The sequence below is a fragment of the Myxocyprinus asiaticus genome, chromosome 4 (assembly GCF_019703515.2).
Source record: "Myxocyprinus asiaticus isolate MX2 ecotype Aquarium Trade chromosome 4, UBuf_Myxa_2, whole genome shotgun sequence".
Taxonomy (NCBI): Eukaryota; Metazoa; Chordata; class Actinopteri; order Cypriniformes; family Catostomidae; genus Myxocyprinus; species Myxocyprinus asiaticus.
In genome coordinates this window covers 46,431,803-46,453,632 of record NC_059347.1, presented here as the reverse complement: position 1 = coordinate 46,453,632, position 21,830 = coordinate 46,431,803, and the positions used below count along the sequence as shown (strand labels likewise).

General features: G+C 39.2%; 2 protein-coding genes across 7 annotated transcripts in view; both read left to right on the top strand.

Annotated features, from left to right (window-relative positions):
* The first annotated feature begins 638 nt into the window (after positions 1-638).
* On the top strand, positions 639-4,578 carry LOC127434763 (non-histone chromosomal protein HMG-14A-like). The gene is made up of 6 exons (XM_051687722.1): positions 639-803; positions 1,665-1,691; positions 1,782-1,811; positions 2,094-2,141; positions 2,277-2,384; positions 3,695-4,578. Exons 1-6 carry the CDS (start codon positions 789-791, stop codon positions 3,746-3,748), a joined length of 282 nt encoding a protein of 93 aa, XP_051543682.1. The 5' UTR covers positions 639-788; the 3' UTR covers positions 3,749-4,578.
* A 1,056-nt stretch (positions 4,579-5,634) lies between these two features.
* Positions 5,635-21,830, top strand: part of LOC127434705 (bromodomain and WD repeat-containing protein 3-like) — a 51,024-nt gene continuing 34,828 nt past the window's right edge. Inside the window, exons 1-19 of one of the 6 annotated variants that reach the window (XM_051687613.1) lie at positions 5,635-6,443; positions 6,575-6,633; positions 6,726-6,755; positions 6,907-6,966; positions 7,590-7,740; positions 7,933-8,031; positions 8,260-8,420; positions 10,315-10,536; positions 13,314-13,414; positions 13,547-13,617; positions 13,738-13,838; positions 14,081-14,121; positions 16,364-16,468; positions 16,616-16,769; positions 16,898-17,032; positions 17,193-17,321; positions 19,575-19,800; positions 20,283-20,417; positions 20,659-20,839. In XM_051687613.1, coding sequence (XP_051543573.1) covers positions 6,410-6,443; positions 6,575-6,633; positions 6,726-6,755; positions 6,907-6,966; positions 7,590-7,740; positions 7,933-8,031; positions 8,260-8,420; positions 10,315-10,536; positions 13,314-13,414; positions 13,547-13,617; positions 13,738-13,838; positions 14,081-14,121; positions 16,364-16,468; positions 16,616-16,769; positions 16,898-17,032; positions 17,193-17,321; positions 19,575-19,800; positions 20,283-20,417; positions 20,659-20,839 — 2,195 coding nt within the window. In that variant the 5' untranslated portion in view covers positions 5,635-6,409. Of the gene's footprint in view, positions 7,022-7,589; positions 7,741-7,932; positions 8,032-8,259; positions 8,421-10,314; positions 10,537-13,313; positions 13,415-13,546; positions 13,618-13,737; positions 13,839-14,080; positions 14,122-16,363; positions 16,469-16,615; positions 16,770-16,897; positions 17,033-17,192; positions 17,322-19,574; positions 19,801-20,282; positions 20,418-20,658; positions 20,840-21,830 lie in introns of all 6 variants that reach the window. The other 5 variants (XM_051687651.1, XM_051687608.1, XM_051687643.1 and 2 more) reach the window with 5 other exon arrangements.

Sequence of the window (21,830 nt, the reverse complement as noted above, 5' to 3'; positions counted from 1 at the left end):
CTCTCTCTACACACACACACACACACACACACGCACAGATTTGGCCTCAGTTTGAATAAAGCAGAAGTAAGAAAAGTCTTTTGGTTTCTCTTCTTTATAACAAACTGGCACATGCACTGCACACACTGATTTTGTTTAATTACTGTATATCCCCACTTCAGCATGTTTTCCCAGAAACAGCACATTACAAAGTCAAGCAGACACATTTGCCCACCAGCTTCAAAATTTGAGTCAGGATTAATTATTGAGCTTCACAGATGCACATATATGCTGTTGTTATGGCGGGAAATTCAGGAATTATGGGGGATCTGGCTTTATCTCTGGGCCCTCTTAAACATTAGCTATTCCCTTTCACTCAAATGTGACCAGACATGGACTACAATACTGTAGTCCCAGCAGCACTATACTGGCAGAGCATATCTGTTGCCAACTACAATCAAAGCAAACCATGTATTTTTAACCTGCTTGAAGGAGAATTTTACAGGAAGGTTTGTCGTTGTATTTTACATGTTCTTGAGCACTCCGGATTTCGCGCGTAAAAGCACAGCGGAGGTAAGAATCTTGCTCTTCTGTGGCAGATCCAGCTGACCGCTGATTGGTCGAACGCGACATCAATCACATCATGGCCACGCCCCCACCCTCCCATTCAACCACTGGCTCTAATGTAGCTCTGTGTTTACTACAGAATTAGTGCATAGCGGGCGACAGTCTCCTGAACTGTGAACTCCGAATCACAAAAGATAACCTGTTAGTTTTGCATAAAAGAAGAAAAATATCCCAAACTCAACATGCCCAAGAGAAAGGTATGTAGAAAAGCCGAGCGCGGCATACGGCTACACTTTTGCCCTTACTAATCAGTCGTGAAATTAGGAAGCCCTCGAGACAACGATTTTTAAATAAGAATCCAGGCGACTTCTTTGGAAACATTGGGTAGGTAAAAAACCGTTGTTAATTTTGGGATTTTTCCCACCGGATCGTGGCGTTTTTATCGACGGTAGTGTGTTTAACAGGAGGATTTTAGTGTGGCAGCGCTGTGCTGAGGCTCGGCTTGATCTTATGCCCGTGCAGCCGCAGCCATGCTGCCCTCTCTCTCTCTCCATCTCAAACAGCATACCCGACGCGAAAACCGACGATTATAAGCGCGATCGTGGCTAAACCGCTGTCGAAAGGGGATTAAAAAATAGGGGGATAACTCTAATTTTCTGAACGGTGATGATTTTACGAAAAGGCGGTCGCGTTAGTAAACAATTTTAACGCATTTTCTTTGTTTGCCGTGGAAGATGGGTGTAATGACGCCTACTTGCCGCCAGGTGGCAGCGCTGAGGCGGGATCATCGCGCGCCCCTCCTCCTTATTCAAATGTGTGGACCGTGTCGTGAAATGCCTCCGTGGAAAAAATAATAAATAAAAACGCCGCACCTTCCTGCACTCCCGCTCACTGACAGATACACTGTGCACAGATATGTGCAATTCCTCCTCTCAAAGGTCGGTTAAGCTTTAATAAAGCAAAATAAAAAGGTATTTGGACAACGGAGTTTGATACTCATGTTTACAACCGTGCAGAACAGCACAACCCAACGTTTCTACAAGTTACTTTTTTTGTTTTACCCGCCCTTTATGTTAATAAAACTCTAACTTTTTATATTTGTTTTTGTTAATATGCAGGGAACTGATGGTGAAGTCAAGGAGGAGGTAAGGAAAGAAAAATGAAAATATGTGAAAATAAGCACAAATGCACTGTCCCATCTGTCCTTAAATACACATTTTTGTTCTTCTGTATAGCCCCAGAGAAGGTCAGCTAGATTATCAGCGGTATGTCTGTTTTCTTCCTCTTCTAAACCAATTTATAAGTTGTTTAGCAGTACATGTTTGGTTTTAAACAGTGTTTTTATCAGGAACTTAATGAGGGTTATGAAAATAAGCTTTTTTTTTTTTTCAGAACACCTTTAAGTTTGATGAGCATATATTCAAAATTTGCATTTTTACATGTACAGATTTAAGTAGCATATTCTTCATTTAGACAAACAAACAATTATTATTATTTTTATCAAAGTGTCAGTCATGCATAAATCACATTTGATCTTTTCTCCTCAGAAACCAGCGCCTCCAAAACCTGAACCCAAACCCAAAAAAACTCCCAAGGTAGCTATTGTAATTACACTTTCATAAACATACTTACTCTTATCACAAAGTTATTTGTCTCCGTGATTTGGTTTGTGATCTTATATGTGTTTCTCAATATTCATTCTCTTGCTCTCTATTTCTTCTGTCTAACAGAAAGAGAAGGAAGTGAATGATAAAAAGGAGGAGAAGAAAGCAAAGGCAAAGCCTGAGGAATCCAAGGAGGAAAACCAGTCAGAAAATGGAGAGACCAAGACCAACAAGGTATTTTTACACCCATTCTTTACCTCAAATCAGACCATCTGTCACACACACACACACACACACATATATATATATATATATATATATATATATATATATATATATATATATATACACACACACTTTGTTGGTCCCAGAGGGTGAATTGAGTTGAATTGTGCTAATCCATTGAAAAAAATGTTCTGACAATTCAGCTTACAAAGTATCAGCCACAAAGGTGAGATTAATCTTTATAAAGGCCAATGTATACTTCAGTTGTCCGTGCACAGTATGTGTGATGCAAATTTCTTCATCAACATAGTCCACAGCGTGGACTGTCCACGCACGGCCCAGATTTTCTCGACACGCGGACAATCATTGTCTGTGCGCATTGTCGGCGCATGTGTCTGCGATTGACTGTACTAAAAGAGTATCACAAAGCAGTCGAAGTGCACATGCGTCGAACACATTTGTATTCATTTGTGGTCAGAAGAGTATACTTTGAAAGGAAAAGTGGTTAACCGGGCTTGATGCGATCCGTAACGCAATGGGTAAACAAACAATGTTTACCCTGGCCTTAAGTCTAGCTATAGAGGTTCAGTGTAGACACATTCTGACTGAAATTGGCTATGTCCACATTAATCCGGATGCATTTGAAAATGGCATTTTCGAAACGCTCTCCGTCCACCCTGCTATTTTCAAGCATTTTCTAAAAGTTGCCTGTCCACACTGATATGTCTGAAAAGGCTTAAATCCCCTTACTGCGCATGCAAGAAGTGTGGCCTTGCGTCATTTCCATGTACGGCCTGAAACGCAATTCTCCTTGTGTTCCGCCTCCGGATAGCAATACAATGTAAACCTTCTGTCGCCTTTGAAGAAATGCAATGTAAATATTGTACAGAGTAACATTTATCTCTGACAATGCTCTCAAAGTAAATAGCAGGCACAACAACTCCGCTAGAATGTGGGCCGCCATCTTGATTGTTTTGGGTTGGATGGATTGTTGTTTTCAGAAATCTCAGTTTTCACTGTCCACACTACAATGTGAAGACACCGACTCAGTGTGGACAGAAGCCTGTGATGCATGACTTTGTCTTGAATGGAAACTCTGTTGCACAACAATGCACATAGATGTTTGTGTTAACTTTTGAAAACGTCCAGATAACATTGCGAAACTACTTAGTAACATCATTCAATTAATTCCCAAAAACTCACCAAACAAGTACATTGATAGCCTAGAGAGAACTCCAACCTTCACCTCGTCAATGAAGAAAGAGTGGTACAAAATGCTCCTGCTGGATTTTTATTGGTTTGTCACTTTTGTTACACAGGTTGAGAAGCCAGAAGAGGCGGCAGAGCCCGAGGAGGACCTGAAGACAGAGTAGCACCACGCCAACCATATCCAACCATCCGTCCATCCATTCTTCCCCTTCTACCCCTCTTTCCCAGTTTTCTCTATCCCTCTTCAACTCTCTCAACAACCTCCTCTCTGCCCATAACCACCAGAAGAGTATTTTTATCAGTAAATTTGTAAATACTGGTTCAGGTTTTTAGCACAAAAAAACAAAGCGGACTAATGAGTGTTGTTTTCGGCTGTGACTATATCAGGTGTCTACAACATGAGAGGTGTGGAAAAAGGTGGCATCTTTCTTTCATTTTGGTGTTTTTCCTTTTAAAGTATTTTTTTTAATTATCTTTAAGTGGATGGTTTGTAGCTTGGCTTTGGAGTGGGAGGTAGGTGTGGAGCATTGGGTAGTGCTGTGGTCTGCTCTCAGTCTGTGTCCGATAGTGCTTGTGATGTCGCTCTGACGTTTCTGTACCGGGGGGTGTTTTATTTTCTTTATCTTTTAAACATAATGGATTGTCTTTAAGAATGAGGAATGAATTAAATGTCGAGGAAAAATTAGAAAACAACAAAAGATAAACTGCTTACATTCCAGGTTCAGCATTAGATGGTGATTCCTGGCTTTTTAAGAATCATACCACCTTTGCAATTTGTTGAAATGTTCATATGGTAACTAGGCTTTGTGAGGAGGCCAAAAACCCTTCTGTTGTTATAGAGGGCTTTTTTGAAATTATGGTAATCAAAGGAGAAAAAAAGTGTTTTTTGGAGTTTTTTAACACTGAAAATTCATCTGTGAAAAATTACTTGGTGTCCCCTATAATGCTCTCGGCCTCACTCAATAAAAATCCATCATTGGAGTTTTCCTCAAAATGTCTGCTGTCTTTTTTTTTTTTTTTTTTTTTTATCCAGATTTGGATGGGTTTTATTTAGTTATGTTTGACACGTGCTGAAAGAAAAACTTCCTTTATTAAACAATGTATTTGGATTGACATTGGCATACGGATGCTGATCTAAAAGTTATGTTTCATTCAGTTTGAAGTGTATAATATAGAGGATGCACATGTAGGAGATCCCAGTTTAGTTCTCTTACTCTGAGGGTCAAATTAATGATTCCACACAGCTATTAGACAAAAGCACCCTTAATGCAAATGTATTATTTACACTAATAATCATGACACAATACAGGTTTTTTTTTTTTTTTTTTTTTGCTATGTGAATTTCTTTGCATACACTAAAAACCATTGCCACATTATTCTGCTGATGGGAGAGCAGAGTACTTTATCAAGCTGAGATGACCATTGGAATCCTTTGTAACTGCTTTTATCTGTTACTGTTGGGGTCAATATTTAGGGTTAAAGGTGTTATTAAAATTTACAATATCAAGAAAGGATTCCGAGACAAACTGCATTAGACCAAGAATTCTTGAATTATAGTGTTAAGGCCAGTTTACTCTGCCCCAACAAACATGTTTGTTGTTTTTGGTTGGGTCAGTGTGTTCACCTCTGTTGGCATTTTTTGGGTCTGGTTTGATCATGTCTGTAAAATCCAACTGCCAACTTTAGAATGTTAGAGTTTGTTGGGGCAGAATGAATTGGCTTTTAGAAACAGGAGTGACAGTGGGGCACTGTTTTTGAAAATTTTAAATCTAAAACACTGTACCTTATTTGGAAGGAAAATAATAATTTTGAGTATTGTATACTTGTCAGTCTTGTATAATAAGATAAAACTGCACACAAATACATTTAGACAGCTACGAAAGCAATGATTCCTGCCCTTGTTGTGTCTCTAGATGATAAACGACTACAAGAATCCATGACCACCTCTGAATATCTGAGAGGCAACAGACTGACAGCCTATAAATATTCTGATGTTGAGCGATGCTGTTTTATAGCCCTGCAGAAAACACTGTGACAAATGGATGGTGTTTACATTTCAACAGCTTTATTATAACTAAAGTTGTACAATGTACATTACATTGTACATTATCAAGTACATTAAGAATTAAATCATACAAGAGAAAAGATGGTAAAAGTGTTGGGGAAAACAACTGATATGCAACAGAGGATAATTAAATGGTAATGTTATTTCTGCATTTATCAACTGAGAACAAAGACACAATTACAGAGATGACAAGATCTGTAGAACAAGTAGTATTGAAAATTATAACATTTTGTCAGTTGACCCATTTTATAGCTTTATTTGAACATACATGCAGCATATATATATGACATAATTGTATTATAGATTTATAATTCATATTTTGCTTATGTAGGCTATATGGTAAACTGAAGTATGCAACATGTTCTCATGTTTATTCTTTGCACGCATGGCTAGTTCTCTTCAGATGACGTAACAGCTTATAAAACACGAAATCTGTGCACAAAACAAGCTTTTTTCTCTCTCTCTCTCTCTCTCTCTCTCTCTCTCTCTCTCTCTCTCTCGATAAATTACAATTGAAAAACCAACAGCAAAGAATCCAAAATGTCCGCCTTAATAATGTGCATTGGTGCGCTCACCTGTGTGCCCTCTGTTCCCCTAACGGGGTCGCGCGGTATTGCATGTGCACTCTGTCGCCGCGAGGAGGCGCTCAGACAAAGCAGCACGAGCGGCGGCTGCAGGCCGAAAACATTGAAAGCAAATACAGCACAGGCCGCTCTTAGCAAGCGGACCCCCACAAAACACCCACTGACCGGACCGGGCCATGGCGGCGGAACCGTGCTCGCAAACTGAAGCCGGTGGGCAGCACGCTGTGTTTTTCCTGTCTCTTTGTCTCCATGAATACTTTATGCCCTGTTTTAGCATTAGCCTTTGATGCTAAGCTAGGCTAAGCTAACGTCTGGTGTTGTGTGTCTCACTCTCTCTGCAGAGCTGTATTACCTGATTGCCAGATTCTTGCAGTCTGGACCATGTCAGAAATCTGCCCAGGTGAGAGTCAGAGTGAGTTTTCAGTGACGATGTATTGCGGAAGAGTGTTTTGCGGTGTGTGTAACGCGCGATGCCTCTGTGTGTTTGTGCAGATGCTGCTGCGGGAGATGCACGAATATGAGGTGAGTTTTATCCCTCTTCTTTCTGCCTGACCCGCTATTTCTCTTCCAAATCCCAACATATGCATCTCCTCCTCATCCCGACGCTAATGGGACATGCAGATGCGTGTCTAAATCCCGTTTGTGATGTGTTTTCTTCCCGCTATGTGTGCAGATCATCCCGAAGCGCTGGAGCTGGGACGAAAAGCAATATAAACGAAGCTTTGAGGATTGGGTGAGATTAAATAAACTCTCACTCACATGTGAAATTCAGCGCAAAACTCTCACAGGTGCTTGACTCACTTATATTGTGGCGCATAAAAGTCCTGCTGAACTGTCGATTTTGTGGTGAGATCGAGGGTGTGGGTTAATTATAAGTCTGTATTAGAGTTGTTGTGAAGTTTAGATTTTGTAATTGAAATTAAAAGTATTTGTTTAGAAATTAAAGGCTTTGGGCGTGCTGGGGTGGGGGAGGCGTTTCGACAGCGCAAATAGATCGAGAGGCGATTGGTTGGGTAGGGCGTCACTCTAAAGCAGCAGCCAATCAAATCTCGGTTGCTACTGTAGAGAACGAGGAAGATTGCTGAGGAGGGCTTCTGATTGGCTGAAATGAGGCGGAGGGCTTGTATGTCAGAAAGAGGCGGACTTTAAGCCGGCAATGTAAATACGGGTGGGGGGAGTAATGCAAAATACACTACTGTTGTTTGGAGAAAAAAAAAATTTAGATGTGTTTTTTTACAATACAGTTATTTCAGTAGAATCATTTATCATAACACAAAAAATTTAGGCACAGCCTAGCAGGATTATTATTGTTATTCAAGCACTGTTTCCTTTGATACATATGCATGTGTGTTTTAGGTGTTGTTAAATCGGCACATACCTGCGGATTACCTCTTGCGTGTGTGTGAGAAGATCGGCCCATTAGTAGATAAAAACATTCCTCCCAGTGTACCTGGAGTCTGCAGTTTACTGGGTGCTGGACGACAGTCATTACTGCGGACAGCAAAAAGTGAGACACACATGACTACAAACAGAAAACAATGAGGGCCTTGCATAGTTATTACTTACAACAAAGACTAACCACCACACACATTATCACCATCACAAACTTTCCCTAGCACTTGTTTTCTCTTCTTAAGCTCTCAACATAGTTAAATACCAAAAAAAATGTAGTATATACTTTTTGTTCTTCATCTCTCAGGCACTTCACATACAGTATGGAGTGGTTCTACAGTAGCTGCTCTGCACAGGGGACGGCCCCCAGAACCACCTGTTGACTGTGTCAAACCCCCAAATATAGGTGAGTCCTTCCCTCCTGATGTCCCTTCACTAGTTCAGTCATAGGAATCACTGCTGGGTTTGTTTCTTGATGGTTCCTGCTTTGAACATACTAGACTAAGCCTCGTTCCTCTTCCCATAGAATACTTTGCTTCATGATAGCTGAATAGTGTTGAGTGTTATTGTTGTTGAAATTATAGGTTTTTTTATGGTTGGAGTTGATTGTAACAGAGAAAATCTCTCTGCGCAGTGTCAATCATGGGTGCTCGCCAGACAACAGGAGTGGCTCGGTTTGGCCACACCTTCCCCCCATGCACCTATCAGCACATGAAGATGCATCGAAGGATTTTGGGCCATCTCTCATCCGTGTACTGTGTGGCATTTGACCGCACTGGACGGCGTATTTTTACGGTAAAAATTGGTGATTATCTCAGTCAGCTGAGGCAGATCCCTGATCTAGATCTAACAATGACATCATGTCAAACTGAATCCAATTCTATTCACAATACAATACAGTTTGTTGCATGTACAGTTGAAGTCAGAAGTTTACATACACTTAGGCTGAAGTCATTAAAAGTAATTTTTTAACTACTCCACAGATTTAATATTAGCAAACTATAGCTTTGGTAAGCCGTTTAGGACATCTACTTTGTGCATGACACGAGTAATTTTTCCAACAATTGTTTACAGACAGATTGTTTCACTTTTAATTGACTATATCACAATTCTAGTGGGTCAGAAGTTTACATACACTAAGTTAACTGTGCCTTTAAGCAGTTTGGAAAATGCCAGAAAATGATGTCAAGCCTTTAGGCAATTAGCTTCTGATATGAGGTGTACTCAATTGGAGGTGTACCTGTGGATGCATTTTAAAGCCTACCTTCAAACTCAGTGCCTCTTTGCTTGACATCATGGGAAAATCAAAAGAAATCAGCCAAGACCTCAGAAAAAAAAATTGTGAACTCCAAAAGTCTGGTTCATCCTTGGGACCTTACAAATGCCTGAAGGTTCCACATTCATCTGTACCAACAATAGTACGCAAGTATAAACACCATGGGACCATGCAGCCATCATACCTCTCAGGATGGAGACGCATTCTGTCTCCTAGAGATGAACGTAGTTTGGTGCAAAAAGTGCAAATCAATCCCAGAACAACAGCAAAGACCTTGTGAAGATGTTGGAGAAAACAGGTAGACAAGTGTATAAATATATCCACAGTAAAACAAGTGCTATATCAACATAACCTGAAAGGCTGCTCAGCAAGGAAGAAGTCACTGCTCCAAAACCGCCATAAAATAGCCAGACTACAGTTTGCAAGTGCACATGGGGACAAAGATCTTACTTTTTGGATAAATGTCCTCTGGTCTGATGAAGCAAAAATGTAACCGTTTGGCCATAATGACCATCGTTATGTTTGGAGGAAAAAGGGTGAGGTTTGCAAGCCGAAGAACATCATCCCAACCGTGAAGCATGGGGGTGGCAGCATCATGTTGTGGGGGAAATTTGCTGCAGGACGGACTGGTGCACTTCACAAAATAGATGGCATCATGAGGAAGGAAAATTATGTGGATATATTGAAGCAACATCTCAAGACATCAGCCAAGAAGCTAAAGCTCAGTCACAAATGGGTCTTCCAAATGGACAATGACCCCAAGCATACCTCTAAAGTTGTGGTAAAATGGCTTAAGAACAACAAAGTCAAGGTATTGGAGTGGCCATCACAAAGCCCTGACCTCAATCCAATAGAAAATTTGTGGGCAGAACTGAAAAAGCGTGTGCAAGCAAGGAGGCTTACAAACCTGACTCAGTTACACCAGTTCTGAGAGGAATGGGCCAAAATTCCAGCAATTTATTGTGAGAAGCTTGTGGAAGGCTACCCAAAACGTTTGACCTAAGTTAAACAATTTAAAGGCAATGCTACCAAATATTAACAAAGTATATGTAAACTTCTGACCCACTGGGAAAGTGTTGAAAGAAATAAAAGCTGGAATAAATAATTCTCTCTACTATTATTTTGACATTTCACATTCTGAAAATAAAGTAGTGATCCTAACTGACCTAAACAGGGAACGTTTTCTACGATTAAATGACAGGAATTGTGAAATCTGAGTTTAAATATATTTGGTTAAGGTGAATGTAAACTTCTGACTTCAACTGTGTGTATTTATTACAATAAAACCGAAACTACTCAAATTCTATATTGTGGTGCAGGAAATACTGGTGTGTGTGTGTTTTTGTCAGGGCTCTGTGTATAATAAATGTTTGTGTGCTTTGTAATCAAGGTTTAAAATTGTGCTTCTGTTAGGGCTCTGATGACTGCCTGGTGAAGATCTGGGCGACGGATGATGGGCGTCTCCTGGCCACTCTACGTGGTCACGCTGCAGAGATTTCGGACATGACGGTGAACTTCGAAAACACTCTACTCGCTTCTGCCAGCTGTGACAAGATCATCCGTGTATGGTGCCTCCGGACCTGTGCACCTGTGGCTGTATTACAGGGGCACACAGCCTCCATCACCTCCATACAGGTGTGTGAGAGTTATGAATGTTTAACATAACAGAAGTGACTTACAGGAAAATGGCTCTGTTTCAAAACATCATCATAAGCCTTTATAGGTGCGCTACAATGTGAAGGCTGTTCTAAAAATGTACCATAGAGGCCCCATCATACTTTATACGAAATAAAAGTATGAACAGGTGTGATGTCATGTCAGACAAAATCTGGCCAAAATGAAGGTGTTTTTGTGTTCGTTTCGGTGGTTAATAGCAGCTCGCCAGCGCATACTTTCTGGAAAACTTTGTACCGGCTGCTATACACCTTACTGGCATTGGTCCACATCATCGGTAGGTGTGACCTGAAGCTCCACCTACTTTGAGGCTGATCAGTCAACATGAACACACCAGCGTGCAGAGTCATCAGCGAGCTGGTGCAAACTAACCTATATATGTATGATTGTTCACGTAGAGACATTTTCCAAGAACATGTCGTGTTTTTTGTTTTTTAAATTAGTCTACGAGAGGAATGAAATCTACTCAAATACTCTTAACTCTTAACCTTTCACTTTGTTGTTATATACTGCTTCATTCATTCACACATCTGCCCAAAGTAAGATATCAGAGTGTAACTGGTGAAAATTATGGCCACGTATAGCGAGTTAGCGCCATGAATGCAGAATGTAAACATGACAAATTACACATTATGTACTGCATTTATTTTCATTTAAATGATCATCGAATGGTAAAAACAGCATCTTTTACTGATCTCATGAAAATGTTCTCATAGAATGAGGCATGAAATCATTAACACATTTTAATGTAACATTATTTGTTATTAGTCACATTAGGTTTTTACATGCGCTCTCGTGCGTCCTCCTATTTAAATGCTTCACTAAATGCTTCCCCTAGCGCTGTGGCCGGTGTCTGAATGTTTGTAAACAGTATACCTTTGCTCAGCTGTTTTGAAACTTATTTTTGGCTTTGAGCGAAGAACAAAGAAGTACTTCTCCATGAGTAAAGGAATAGTTCACCCAAAAATTCTCATAATTTACTCACCCGTATGCCATCCCAGATGTGTATCACTTTCTCTCTTCTGCAGAACACAAGTTAAGATTTTTTGAAGAACATTGCAGCTCCATACAGTGCAAGTGAATTGGTGCCAAATATTTGTAGCTCCAAAAATCATGAAAGTAATCCATAAGACTCTAGTGTTTAATCCATGGCTGCAGAAGTGATATGATAGGTGTGGGTGAGAAACAGATCAAAAGTCCTTTTTTACTATAAATTCTCCTCCCTGCTCAGTCAGTCTTCACTTTCACGTTCTTCTTTTAGTTTTTTTTTTTTTTTGATGATTCACATTATTCATTCATATCGCCCCCTACTGGGCAGGGAGAAGAATTTATAGCAAAAAAGGACTTAAATATTGATCTGTTTCTCACCCATCATATCACTTCTGAAGATCTGTATTAAAACACTGGAGCTGCATAGATTACTTTAATGCTGCCTGTATGTGCTTTTTGGAGCATCAATAGCCGCTTTTCCACCATTCGGCTGAACAGTTCTCATTGCAAAACCGTACCGTTCCGTGCCGATCCGGGCCAACTGGCGCAGTTAAGGTTTCCTTTTCCACTGTGGTACATAACAGATCTGTCTTTTGACGATGCCATGAGAGGTAAACATTGGAGCGAGTGCAGCGCACTATGGCAGATGATCGTGTGTTCCAGGTTTTAGGACTGCTTTTCCCCCTGGTTTTACTCTGCTAACAAACAGCAAAGACATGGACCATGTTGCAAAAAGGAAACTAAAGAGAAAAAGGCACAAGGTTTACCACCGGACATGAATATGCAGAAAGGTAAAAGTTCACAGATTAGATAAAAAGGATTTTTATTGACAAAATTCTATACAAGTATTATATGAAAATAGTATATGAGAATATATTGATGTATTGAGATTTAATGAGCTAGTAATCTACTTCCCTGACGAAAAAAGCGTGTAGAAAAATAAATGTAGTCTACAATACTAGTTAAACCATCATAATAAAATCATAAAGATACACTAAACGAGTCGCCACGTACTAAAGTCATCCCACCAGTATGGTTGAGATCGGTTGAGTATGGTTAGCTAACCGTGCCAAGAATTCTGTGCCGAGAATGGTTGATAATCATGCCGTGCCGAACCGTGCTCCAGTGGAAATGCTAAAGTAACCATTCCATACCGTGCTCAGAAATGTTCAACCCAATATCGGAAAAGTGGCTAAATTTGGCACCCATTCACTTGTATTGTGAGGACCAACAGAGCTGAAATTTTCTTCTAAAAATCATAATTTTTATAATAAAAAAAATCAGAACAGTGTTCTGCAGAAGAAAGTCATGCACATCTGGGATGGCATGAAGGTGAGTAAATGATGAGAGAATTTTCATTTTTGGGTGAACTATTCCTTTAATTATGCCTCTTCCGAAGATACCTCGTTTTGACCAACAAAAACAAATTGACGGACGAGGTGAGTGAAATTTTGATTATTACTTATAATCCATGCAATACTAAAGTAATTTCAAATAATAGAAAATGGACTATTTTACAAAAAATATCTGTATGCCATGTATATTTATGCTCATCATTCCTCGTCATTCCTCTCACGTTATCAAATTCGGTTGCGAGCTGAGTCTCCCTTGCATTCCAAAACAGTTACTTATGAGGTTTGGAACAGGCCCTTTATTTATGACAATGACCTCAGCAGGAATTACAGACAGATTAAGTAATATTGTTTTGTTTGGGTGTTTGAAAGGATTTCCTTTCTTTGTCTGTGCAGTTTTCTTCATCAGCATTAGGTTCCTCTCGGTATCTGGCCACCACTGGAGCTGATGGTATGGTGTGTTTCTGGAAGTGGAACACACTCAGCATGAAGTTTGAGTAAGTGTGACTGTGTGTTAGTGAGAACGTGTGTGTAAAGCCACACTTTTGTTTAATCACAATGATTAACTTATTTATTTTATTTTTATTTTTTTACATAGAGTAAATTTGCAATTGTGTGTTTGTTTGTAGTGAAAGGCCTGTGAAGTTTATGGAGCGTTCTCGTCCTGGAGTTCAAATATCCTGCTGTTCCTTCAGCTCAGGTTTGTTAACCCACACAAACGCTCATCTCTGTTCATCTTCCACACACTCGATGAATAGGTTCAATGAACTTTCATTACTGACTCATGATCAGACTTTAATTCTGTGTCCTTTGACTTCAGGGGGGATGTTTCTGGCTACTGGAGGAACGGATCACATGATCAGAGTTTACTACCTCGGCACAGAGACACCTGTGAAGCTTTCTGACCTAGACTCCCATACGGTGAGAGAAAGAAAACACAAAAAATAAGGGAAGCAGGCAGAGACACACGGCAAGAGAGATGGAGTGATAGGAACTCCAAAGCAAAGCAAAAATCCTTGTGGTAGTTTTAATAGACAGACAAAGCAGAACCTTCTGAATGCCTAAGGGGATGTAACACAGACTGGAAAATTTAAGTGTAAATTTGTTCTGTTTTAAAAGTGTAACTAGATTTAATGAAGTACCACCATTTTTTTTATGTACAGGATAAAGTTGTAGCTGTGCAGTTCTGCAATCACACAGACAGGTGAGTTTATTAATGTCATTTTTTTTTCTTTGTGTGTGTGTTATGCTGCCATTTACTTATGTGTTTGTTTCTGCTGGTTGTTGCTTATATTTACACACACACACATTCCCTGTGGTTAGGATCATTACTTTATTTTAAGAATGTGGAATGTCAGAATAATAGTGGAGAGAATAATTTATTTCAGTTTTTCACATTCCCAGTGGGTCAGAAGTTTACATACACTTTGTTAGTATTTGGTAGCATTGCCTTTAAAGTAAATAAAATAGTAAATAGTAAATTCTAGAGACTGTTTTGCATGAAAATCCCAGGAGATCAGCAGTTACAGAAATACTCAAACCACCCTATCTGGCACCAACAATTATGCTACGGTCGAAATCACAGAGACCACATTTTTTCCCAATTCTGATGGTTGATGTTAACATTAACTGAAGCTCCTGACCCGTATCTGAATGCTTTTATGCACTGCACTGCTGCCACACGATTGGCTGATTAGATAATCACATAGATGTTTGTTGGTGCCAGACAGGCTGGTTTGTGTATTTCTGTAACTGCTGATCTCCTGGGATTTTCACACACAACAGTCTCTAGAATTTACTCCAAATGGTGCCAAAAACCAAAAACATCCAGTGAGCGGCAGTTCTGCGGATGGAAATGCCTAGTTGATGAGAGAGGTCAACAGAGAATGGCCAGACTGGTTCAAACTGACAAAGTCTACGGTAACTCAGATAACCACTCTTTACAATTATGGTGAGAAGAATAGCATCTCAGAATGCTATTCTGAGATGCTGGTTGGTGCTGTTCTAGTGGCATGAGGGGGACCTACACAATATTAGGCAGGTGGTTTTAATGTTGTGGCTGATCGGTATATATACTGGCGGCCAAAAGTTTGGAATAATGTACAGAGTTTGCTCTTATGGAAAGAAATTGGTTCTTTTATTCACCAAAGTGGCATTCAACTGATCGCAATGTATAGTCAGGACATTAATAACGTGAAAAATTACTATTACAATTTGAAAAATATATTCAGAACTTCTTAAACTACTTCAAAGAGTTCTCATCAAAAAATCCTTCATGTGCAGCAATGACAGCTTTGCAGATCCTTGGCATTATAGCTGTCAGTTTGTCCAGATACTCAGGTGACATTTCACCCCACGCTTCCTGTAGCACTTGCCATAGTTGTGGCTGTCTTGTCAGGCACTTCTCACGCACCTTACAGTCTAGCTGATCCCACAAAAGCTCAATGGGTTTAAGATCCATAACACTTTTCCAATTATCTGTTGTCCAATGTTTGTTTCTTTGCCCACTCTAACCTTTTCTTTTTGTTCTTCTGTTTCAAAAGTGGCTTTTTCTCTGCAATTCTTCCCATAAGGCCTGCACACCTGAGTCGTCTTTTTACTGTTGTACATGAAACTGGTGTTGACAGGTAGAATTCATGTGAGGCATCTATTTCTCAAACTAGAGTCTCTGATGTACTTATCGTCTTTAGTTGTATCTGGACCTTCCACATCTCTTTCTGTCCTTGTTAGTGCCAGTTGTCCTTTGTCTTTGAAGACTGTAGTGTACACCTTTGGATGAAATCTTCAGTTTTTTTTTGGCAATTTCAAGCATTGTAAAGCCTTCATTCCTCAAAACAATTATTGACTGGCGAGTTTCTAGAGAAAGCTGTTTGTTTTTTGCCATTTTTGACCTAATATTGACCTTAAGACATGCCAGTCTGTTGCATACTGTGGCAACTCAAAAACAAGCACAAAGACAATGTTAATCTTCATTTAACAAAACAAATAGCTTTCAGCTGTGTTTGATATAATGGCAAGTGATTTTCTAGTACCAAATTAGCAATTTAGCATGATTACTCAAGGATAAGGTGTTGGATTGATGGCTGCTGGAAATGGGACCTGTCTAGATTTGATCAAAAATGACTTTTTTCAAATAGTGATGCTGCAGTTTTTTACATCAGTAATGTCCTGATTATACTTTGTGATCAGTTGAATGCCACTTTGGTGAATTTAAGTACCAATGTCCTTCCAAAACAGCAAAATCTGTACATTATTCCAAACATTTTTGCTGTGTGTGTGTGTGTGTGTGTGTGTGTGTGTATATATATATATATATATATATATATATATATATATATATATATATATATATATATATATATATACACACACATTTTTTATTTTTTTTATTTTGTGCGAGTCTGTTTTAGTTTATCTGATTGTCTGTGTTGCCTTTCTGTTTCCAGTCTCAGGTTTGTGAGTGGCAGTCGGGATGGTACGGCTCGAATTTGGCATTACCAGCAGCAGGAATGGAAGAGTATCGTGCTGGACATGACCACCAGATTACCAGGGTCAGTGACTGTGTGTGCATATACAGCTTTGTGTCCTCAAGCACAGATTGGGCCAAATCTAATGCTGTTAATACTAAAATATGTTCAGGGCAAGGCTAAAATTATAGTGCTATGTATTTTTATTTTTAACATATGTGTTGTTCACAGGAGCGCTGTGGTATCAGGTGATGATAAATCGACCAAGCTGGTGGTGACTATGGTCATGTGGGACCGCTGTGATGGTTCTGTCATCACAGCTGTTTCAAACTGCCTCCTCAAAGTCTGGAACTCGGCAAACGGCCAATTACTACATTTGCTGTCGGTATGTATGTGGGAGAATTCCGTCTCTTTCTCAAAGTTTAGTTCTAATTGGGTGATTCTGAGGAGGTGTGGCCTGTGGTGTTCTCCATTGTATCAGGATCATGCATGCTAATGTTTCTCTATCTATAGGGTCATGATGATGAGGTGTTTGTTTTGGAAACGCACCCCTTTGACTCACGGATCTTGTTATCAGCTGGTCATGACGGTAACATCTACATCTGGGACCTCAGCAAAGGCCACAAGATCAGAAACTTTTTCAACATGGTGAGAAGACATGAATAATCTGCCCTTTCGATTTACTAGAGTTCACTGATTCAAATAAAAAAAAGTGGAAAAATATATTAGCTATGATCTATATGGTGAGAGAATTAATGCTTATCACAGACATGACCATAATTGGTTTACCTTTTCTCTTTTCTTTTAGATTGAGGGGCAGGGTCATGGTGCGGTGTTTGACTGTAAATTTTCTGTTGATGGGCAGCACTTCGCCTGCACAGACTCTCATGGCCATCTGCTCATCTTTGGCTTTGGGTGCAGCCAACCCTATGAAAAGGTGTGTTTGTTTGTATGTGTGTGATAGGCCTGTCACAATTAATAAATAATCATCTTGTCAACCACAATTGTGCATTTCAAATTCCCCAATCACAATTTACTGTCCAAATAAGGCAATTATAAGCCAATATATACTGTAAATGCAATGAATGGTGCATTTGTCTCATTTTCTGATGTCATTGCATAATTTAAGCACTCCAGATGAACTCCAAGCGTCTCACTGAGCTGCACGGTGGGCTGCAAGAGCAGCTCCTGAAAAGCATGTGAAGATTAACTACTTCTAAAGTGCTGTGTAATGCACGTGCCATCTGTGGACATTCGTGCAAAACTCACGTGAAAAGATAAGCAAGGAATTTGATAGTAAAGGCAAAGCATTTCACTTTAATTTAATGATCAAGTAATTTAAAAGGTTCCTGGTCTTTGCGGGTTCATACACGCAGTGTTAATGACACGGTGACACTGAGAAGGAGTTGTCCTTTTACTTTATTTCTGTAGAGATGACAGAATAAAGAAACTCACGGAATCTCTTCCTTAATGAGAAATAAGGGCTTGTGGGTTTAATCAGAGAACTTTAACGTGTGAAAGTGAATTTAGGACAGAAATATTTTACTATTCCATAATATAATATAATGTAATATAATAGCCATTCAGGTTGGCTTGGTTCCAAAAACAACAGTTTAAATGTAAAATAGACTAAGATTAAAGCTATCCAAAAAGAGAGGCACATTTTAAGTATTTGGAAATATTAAATATTTTGATATTTAAAATATTATTTTTCATGTCATTCAAAGTTTTTAATGCCTTGAATAAAATTGTTTATCCCTATTTTATTACATGGTGACGTTAAATATGAATAATTGACTTCTTAAAGTATATGAAGCACACACAAATTTAAAGGGATAGTTCACCCAAAAAAGAAAATTCTCTCATCAGTCTCTCATGCCATCCAAGATGTGTATGACTTTCTTTCTTCTGCTGAACACAAGCAAAGATTTTTAGAGGTATGTCTCAGCTCTGCAGGTCCTCACAATGCAAGTGAATGGTATCGACATTTTGAAGCTCCAAAAGCACATTAACACAGCATAAAAGTAATCCATAAGTCTCCAGTGGTTAAATCTATATTTTTAGAAGTGATATGATATATCTGGGTAAGAAACGGATCAATATTTATGTCTCTTTTTTTTTTTTTTTAACTATAATTTCTCCTCCCTGCCCAATAGGTGGCAATATGCACAAGGAATGCTAGTTACCAAAAACAAAAGAAGAAAAATGTGAAAGTGGAGATTTGTAGTAAAAAAGGACTTACAATGTATCTGTTTCTAAACCACACCCATTATATCACTTGTGAACACATGGATTTAACCACTGGAGTCATATGCACAGAGACTATTTAGCAGAGACGGGCCACTTCTATTGAAATGAATGGGAGAAATTGGAATGCCCAACCAAGAAGCTCTAGCACCCAACGATCAACAGATTTAGAAAGGAAGTCCCACCTTACAGTTAAAAGAGCCAATCACCTTTTAGATACAGACATCGCCTGTCAATGAACTCGCTAACACACATGTGCAGTTGCTATACAAGCCAGGAAAAATGTGTTTTAGCATAACATGAGGTGAAAAAGCACAATTTATGATTCCAATATTATCACATTTTATTGCTGGTTTGAAATATGTTCTTTGATCGTAAGCTTGACCAACCATTTTTTGAGATTTCGGTGTCCCCTCATTCAAGTAGATAGGAGCTGCACTGGCATGACTGGAAATGGCCTCCCAAGAGCATTCCAAAGATGGCTGACAGTGGACTGACTTGCTAGAAAGACTTTGATATGGATTACTTTCATGCTGCTTTATGTACTTTTGGAGTTTCAAAATTTTGGTACCCATTCACTTGCAGTGTGTATGGACCTACAAAGCTGAAATATTCTTCCAAAAATCATTATTTGTGTTCAGCAGAAGTCAGTCATACACATCTTGCATGGTATGAGGGTGAGTAAATGATGAGAGAATTTTCATTTTTGGCTGAACTATCCCTTTAAGAAGTATCACAATTTGGATGACAATAACTTTTCATAATCATGAAAGCCCTAAAACAGACAGTTAATCCTCATAATCAGAATTATTTGTTGGACAATTAATTGTCTGCCAAATTTCATAATCTTGACAGCCCTGGTGTTTGAGATCAGTTGGAATCTTTTGATCAGTTGATTAAAACAGCTGTCATTTGTATTCCAAACCTACTCTCTACTTTTCAGATTCCAGACCAAATGTTCTTCCATACAGATTTCCGGCCATTGATCCGGGACTCCAATAATTTTGTTCTGGACGAGCAGACACAGCAGGCCCCCCATCTCATGCCTCCGCCATTCCTGGTGGACGTGGATGGGAACCCCCACCCTCCTCGTTTCCAGAGGCTGGTACCGGGCAGAGAAAACTGCAAAGAGGAGCAGCTTGTGCCACAGCTCGGCTACATGGCTAATGGTAAATTTAAACAACCAAGATTACTGTATACGGTTAACACTTAATGCTGTAACGCATAGCTTTGGCTGCAATAGTAATATAAACTTCACAGAGCTAATTATATAAAACATTTATTAAATTAGTTTGACAGTGTTTTATGCTATAATGATGCAATTTTAGTAGTCAAAACCAATACCAAGGAAATTTGACAGTAGTTTTGGACTGTAAGATTGGATGCAGCATTCTGCAATAGCAAAAAAGTTTACAGTTACCGATACCATTGTTTAAAAATTCCGTATTCGCAGCCAGCCATGATTTGTTTATTCTGTGAGCGAAAGTGTCCAGTAGCTGTGGGATTACTGAGATAAAGTGAGAAGGATCATTTTATATGAACATTATTTCTCTCATGTCAAGTGTTGCCATTTTATATTAGAATTTAGTCTTGACATTGTCCATTTTAGATTGTGAACAGAATGAGTTGAGACCTGTTTAATGTTTCCTAGGTGACGGGGAAGTGGTCGAGCAGGTGATTGGCCAACAGACTGCAGAGGATTCTCAGGAAGAAAGCCCATTGGATGATCTGATCAGGCAGCTCCAGCACCAGCAAGATGAGCGAGTCAACCCAGGAAATCCTGCAGGTGAGAATGATCCACAGTTAACAAGACCAAATGTTTATAAAGCATTTTCAGTGGTCCAGTAAAACTTGGATTTCTTATAATAAAATAACTTGGTACAAGCATATGAATACACATGAAGGAAAAAAGCAGTTCAGGATATTATCACGTTACTTTTTTGGCATGATATTGATCTTTATTTGCAAAATATGCAATCTGTTGGTTTAGAGGTTGATGTATATAAAAGCTGTTAATTTATCAATAGGTGCTGAGGTGGTAGGTGGTCCTTTGTCACCCCCTAACGTCGGGCTGCGGCGTAGCGGGCAGGTGGAGGGCGTGCGGCAGATGCACAACAATGCCCCGCGCAGTCAGATTGCCACTGAGCGAGACTTGCTGGCATGGAGCCGCCGCGTGGTGGTTAATGAAGTCCAATCAGGCATTTTGAGGTACAAGTTCTAAAAATGTAAAAAACAAAAATTACTGTAAAGTCCTCGATATACTTCCTACGAAATCGAAAAATGAATGGGTGTGATGTCATTTAGAACTAAATCTGGCCAAAAAGAAGGTGTTTTGAATTAGTTTCGGTGGTTCATAACAGCTCACTGGTATTCTTACTGCTATTGGTCACGTCATTGGTACTGTTGAAGTCAGAAGTTTACATACACTTAGGTTGAAGTCATTAAATATCTTTTTATTAATTTAACACTTTACAATAAGGTTTTTAATTTGTTAACATTAGTTAATGCATTAGGAATCATGAACAAACATTAACAATATACTTTTTACATCATTTATTCATCATTGTTTTTGTGATTAACATTTTTATTGATTCATCTATTAAATAAAGAACTGCAAAACATATACATACAGAATCAATATTTAACCCTCACTGAGACCAAACGCATAATAATAAAACAAAATCTTGGGTAGGCCTAGCCCACCTTTGTCAATCGGCCTATGTAATTTGTTGAAATGTAGTCTGGGACGTTTACCATTCCAAATGAAGGACTTCGCTATGCTATCAGATTGCTTGAAATAAGAGAGGGGTACATCTATAGGGAGTGACTGTAGCAGGTAGTTGAATTTTGGAATACAGTTCATTTTAATAACATTAACCTTCCCAATCATCGATAAATGTAATGAAGCCCACCTGTCCACATCGCTTGAAAACCTTTTTATTAAAGGGTCAAAATTAACTCTGACTAAATCAGACAAATTTGCTGGGAATAAAATACCCAAATACTTAATGCCCTGTTTGGGCCACTGGAAGGCGCCCAGTTGGAAGGCCGTTATTGGACAGTATGCTGTCAGAGCCAAAGCTTTGGATTTAGACCAATTGACTTTGTATCCTGAGAACTTGGAAAAGGAATTAATAATTCTGTGGAGGCAAGGCATAGATCTAGTAGGGTCAGAGACAAATAATAAAATATAATCTGC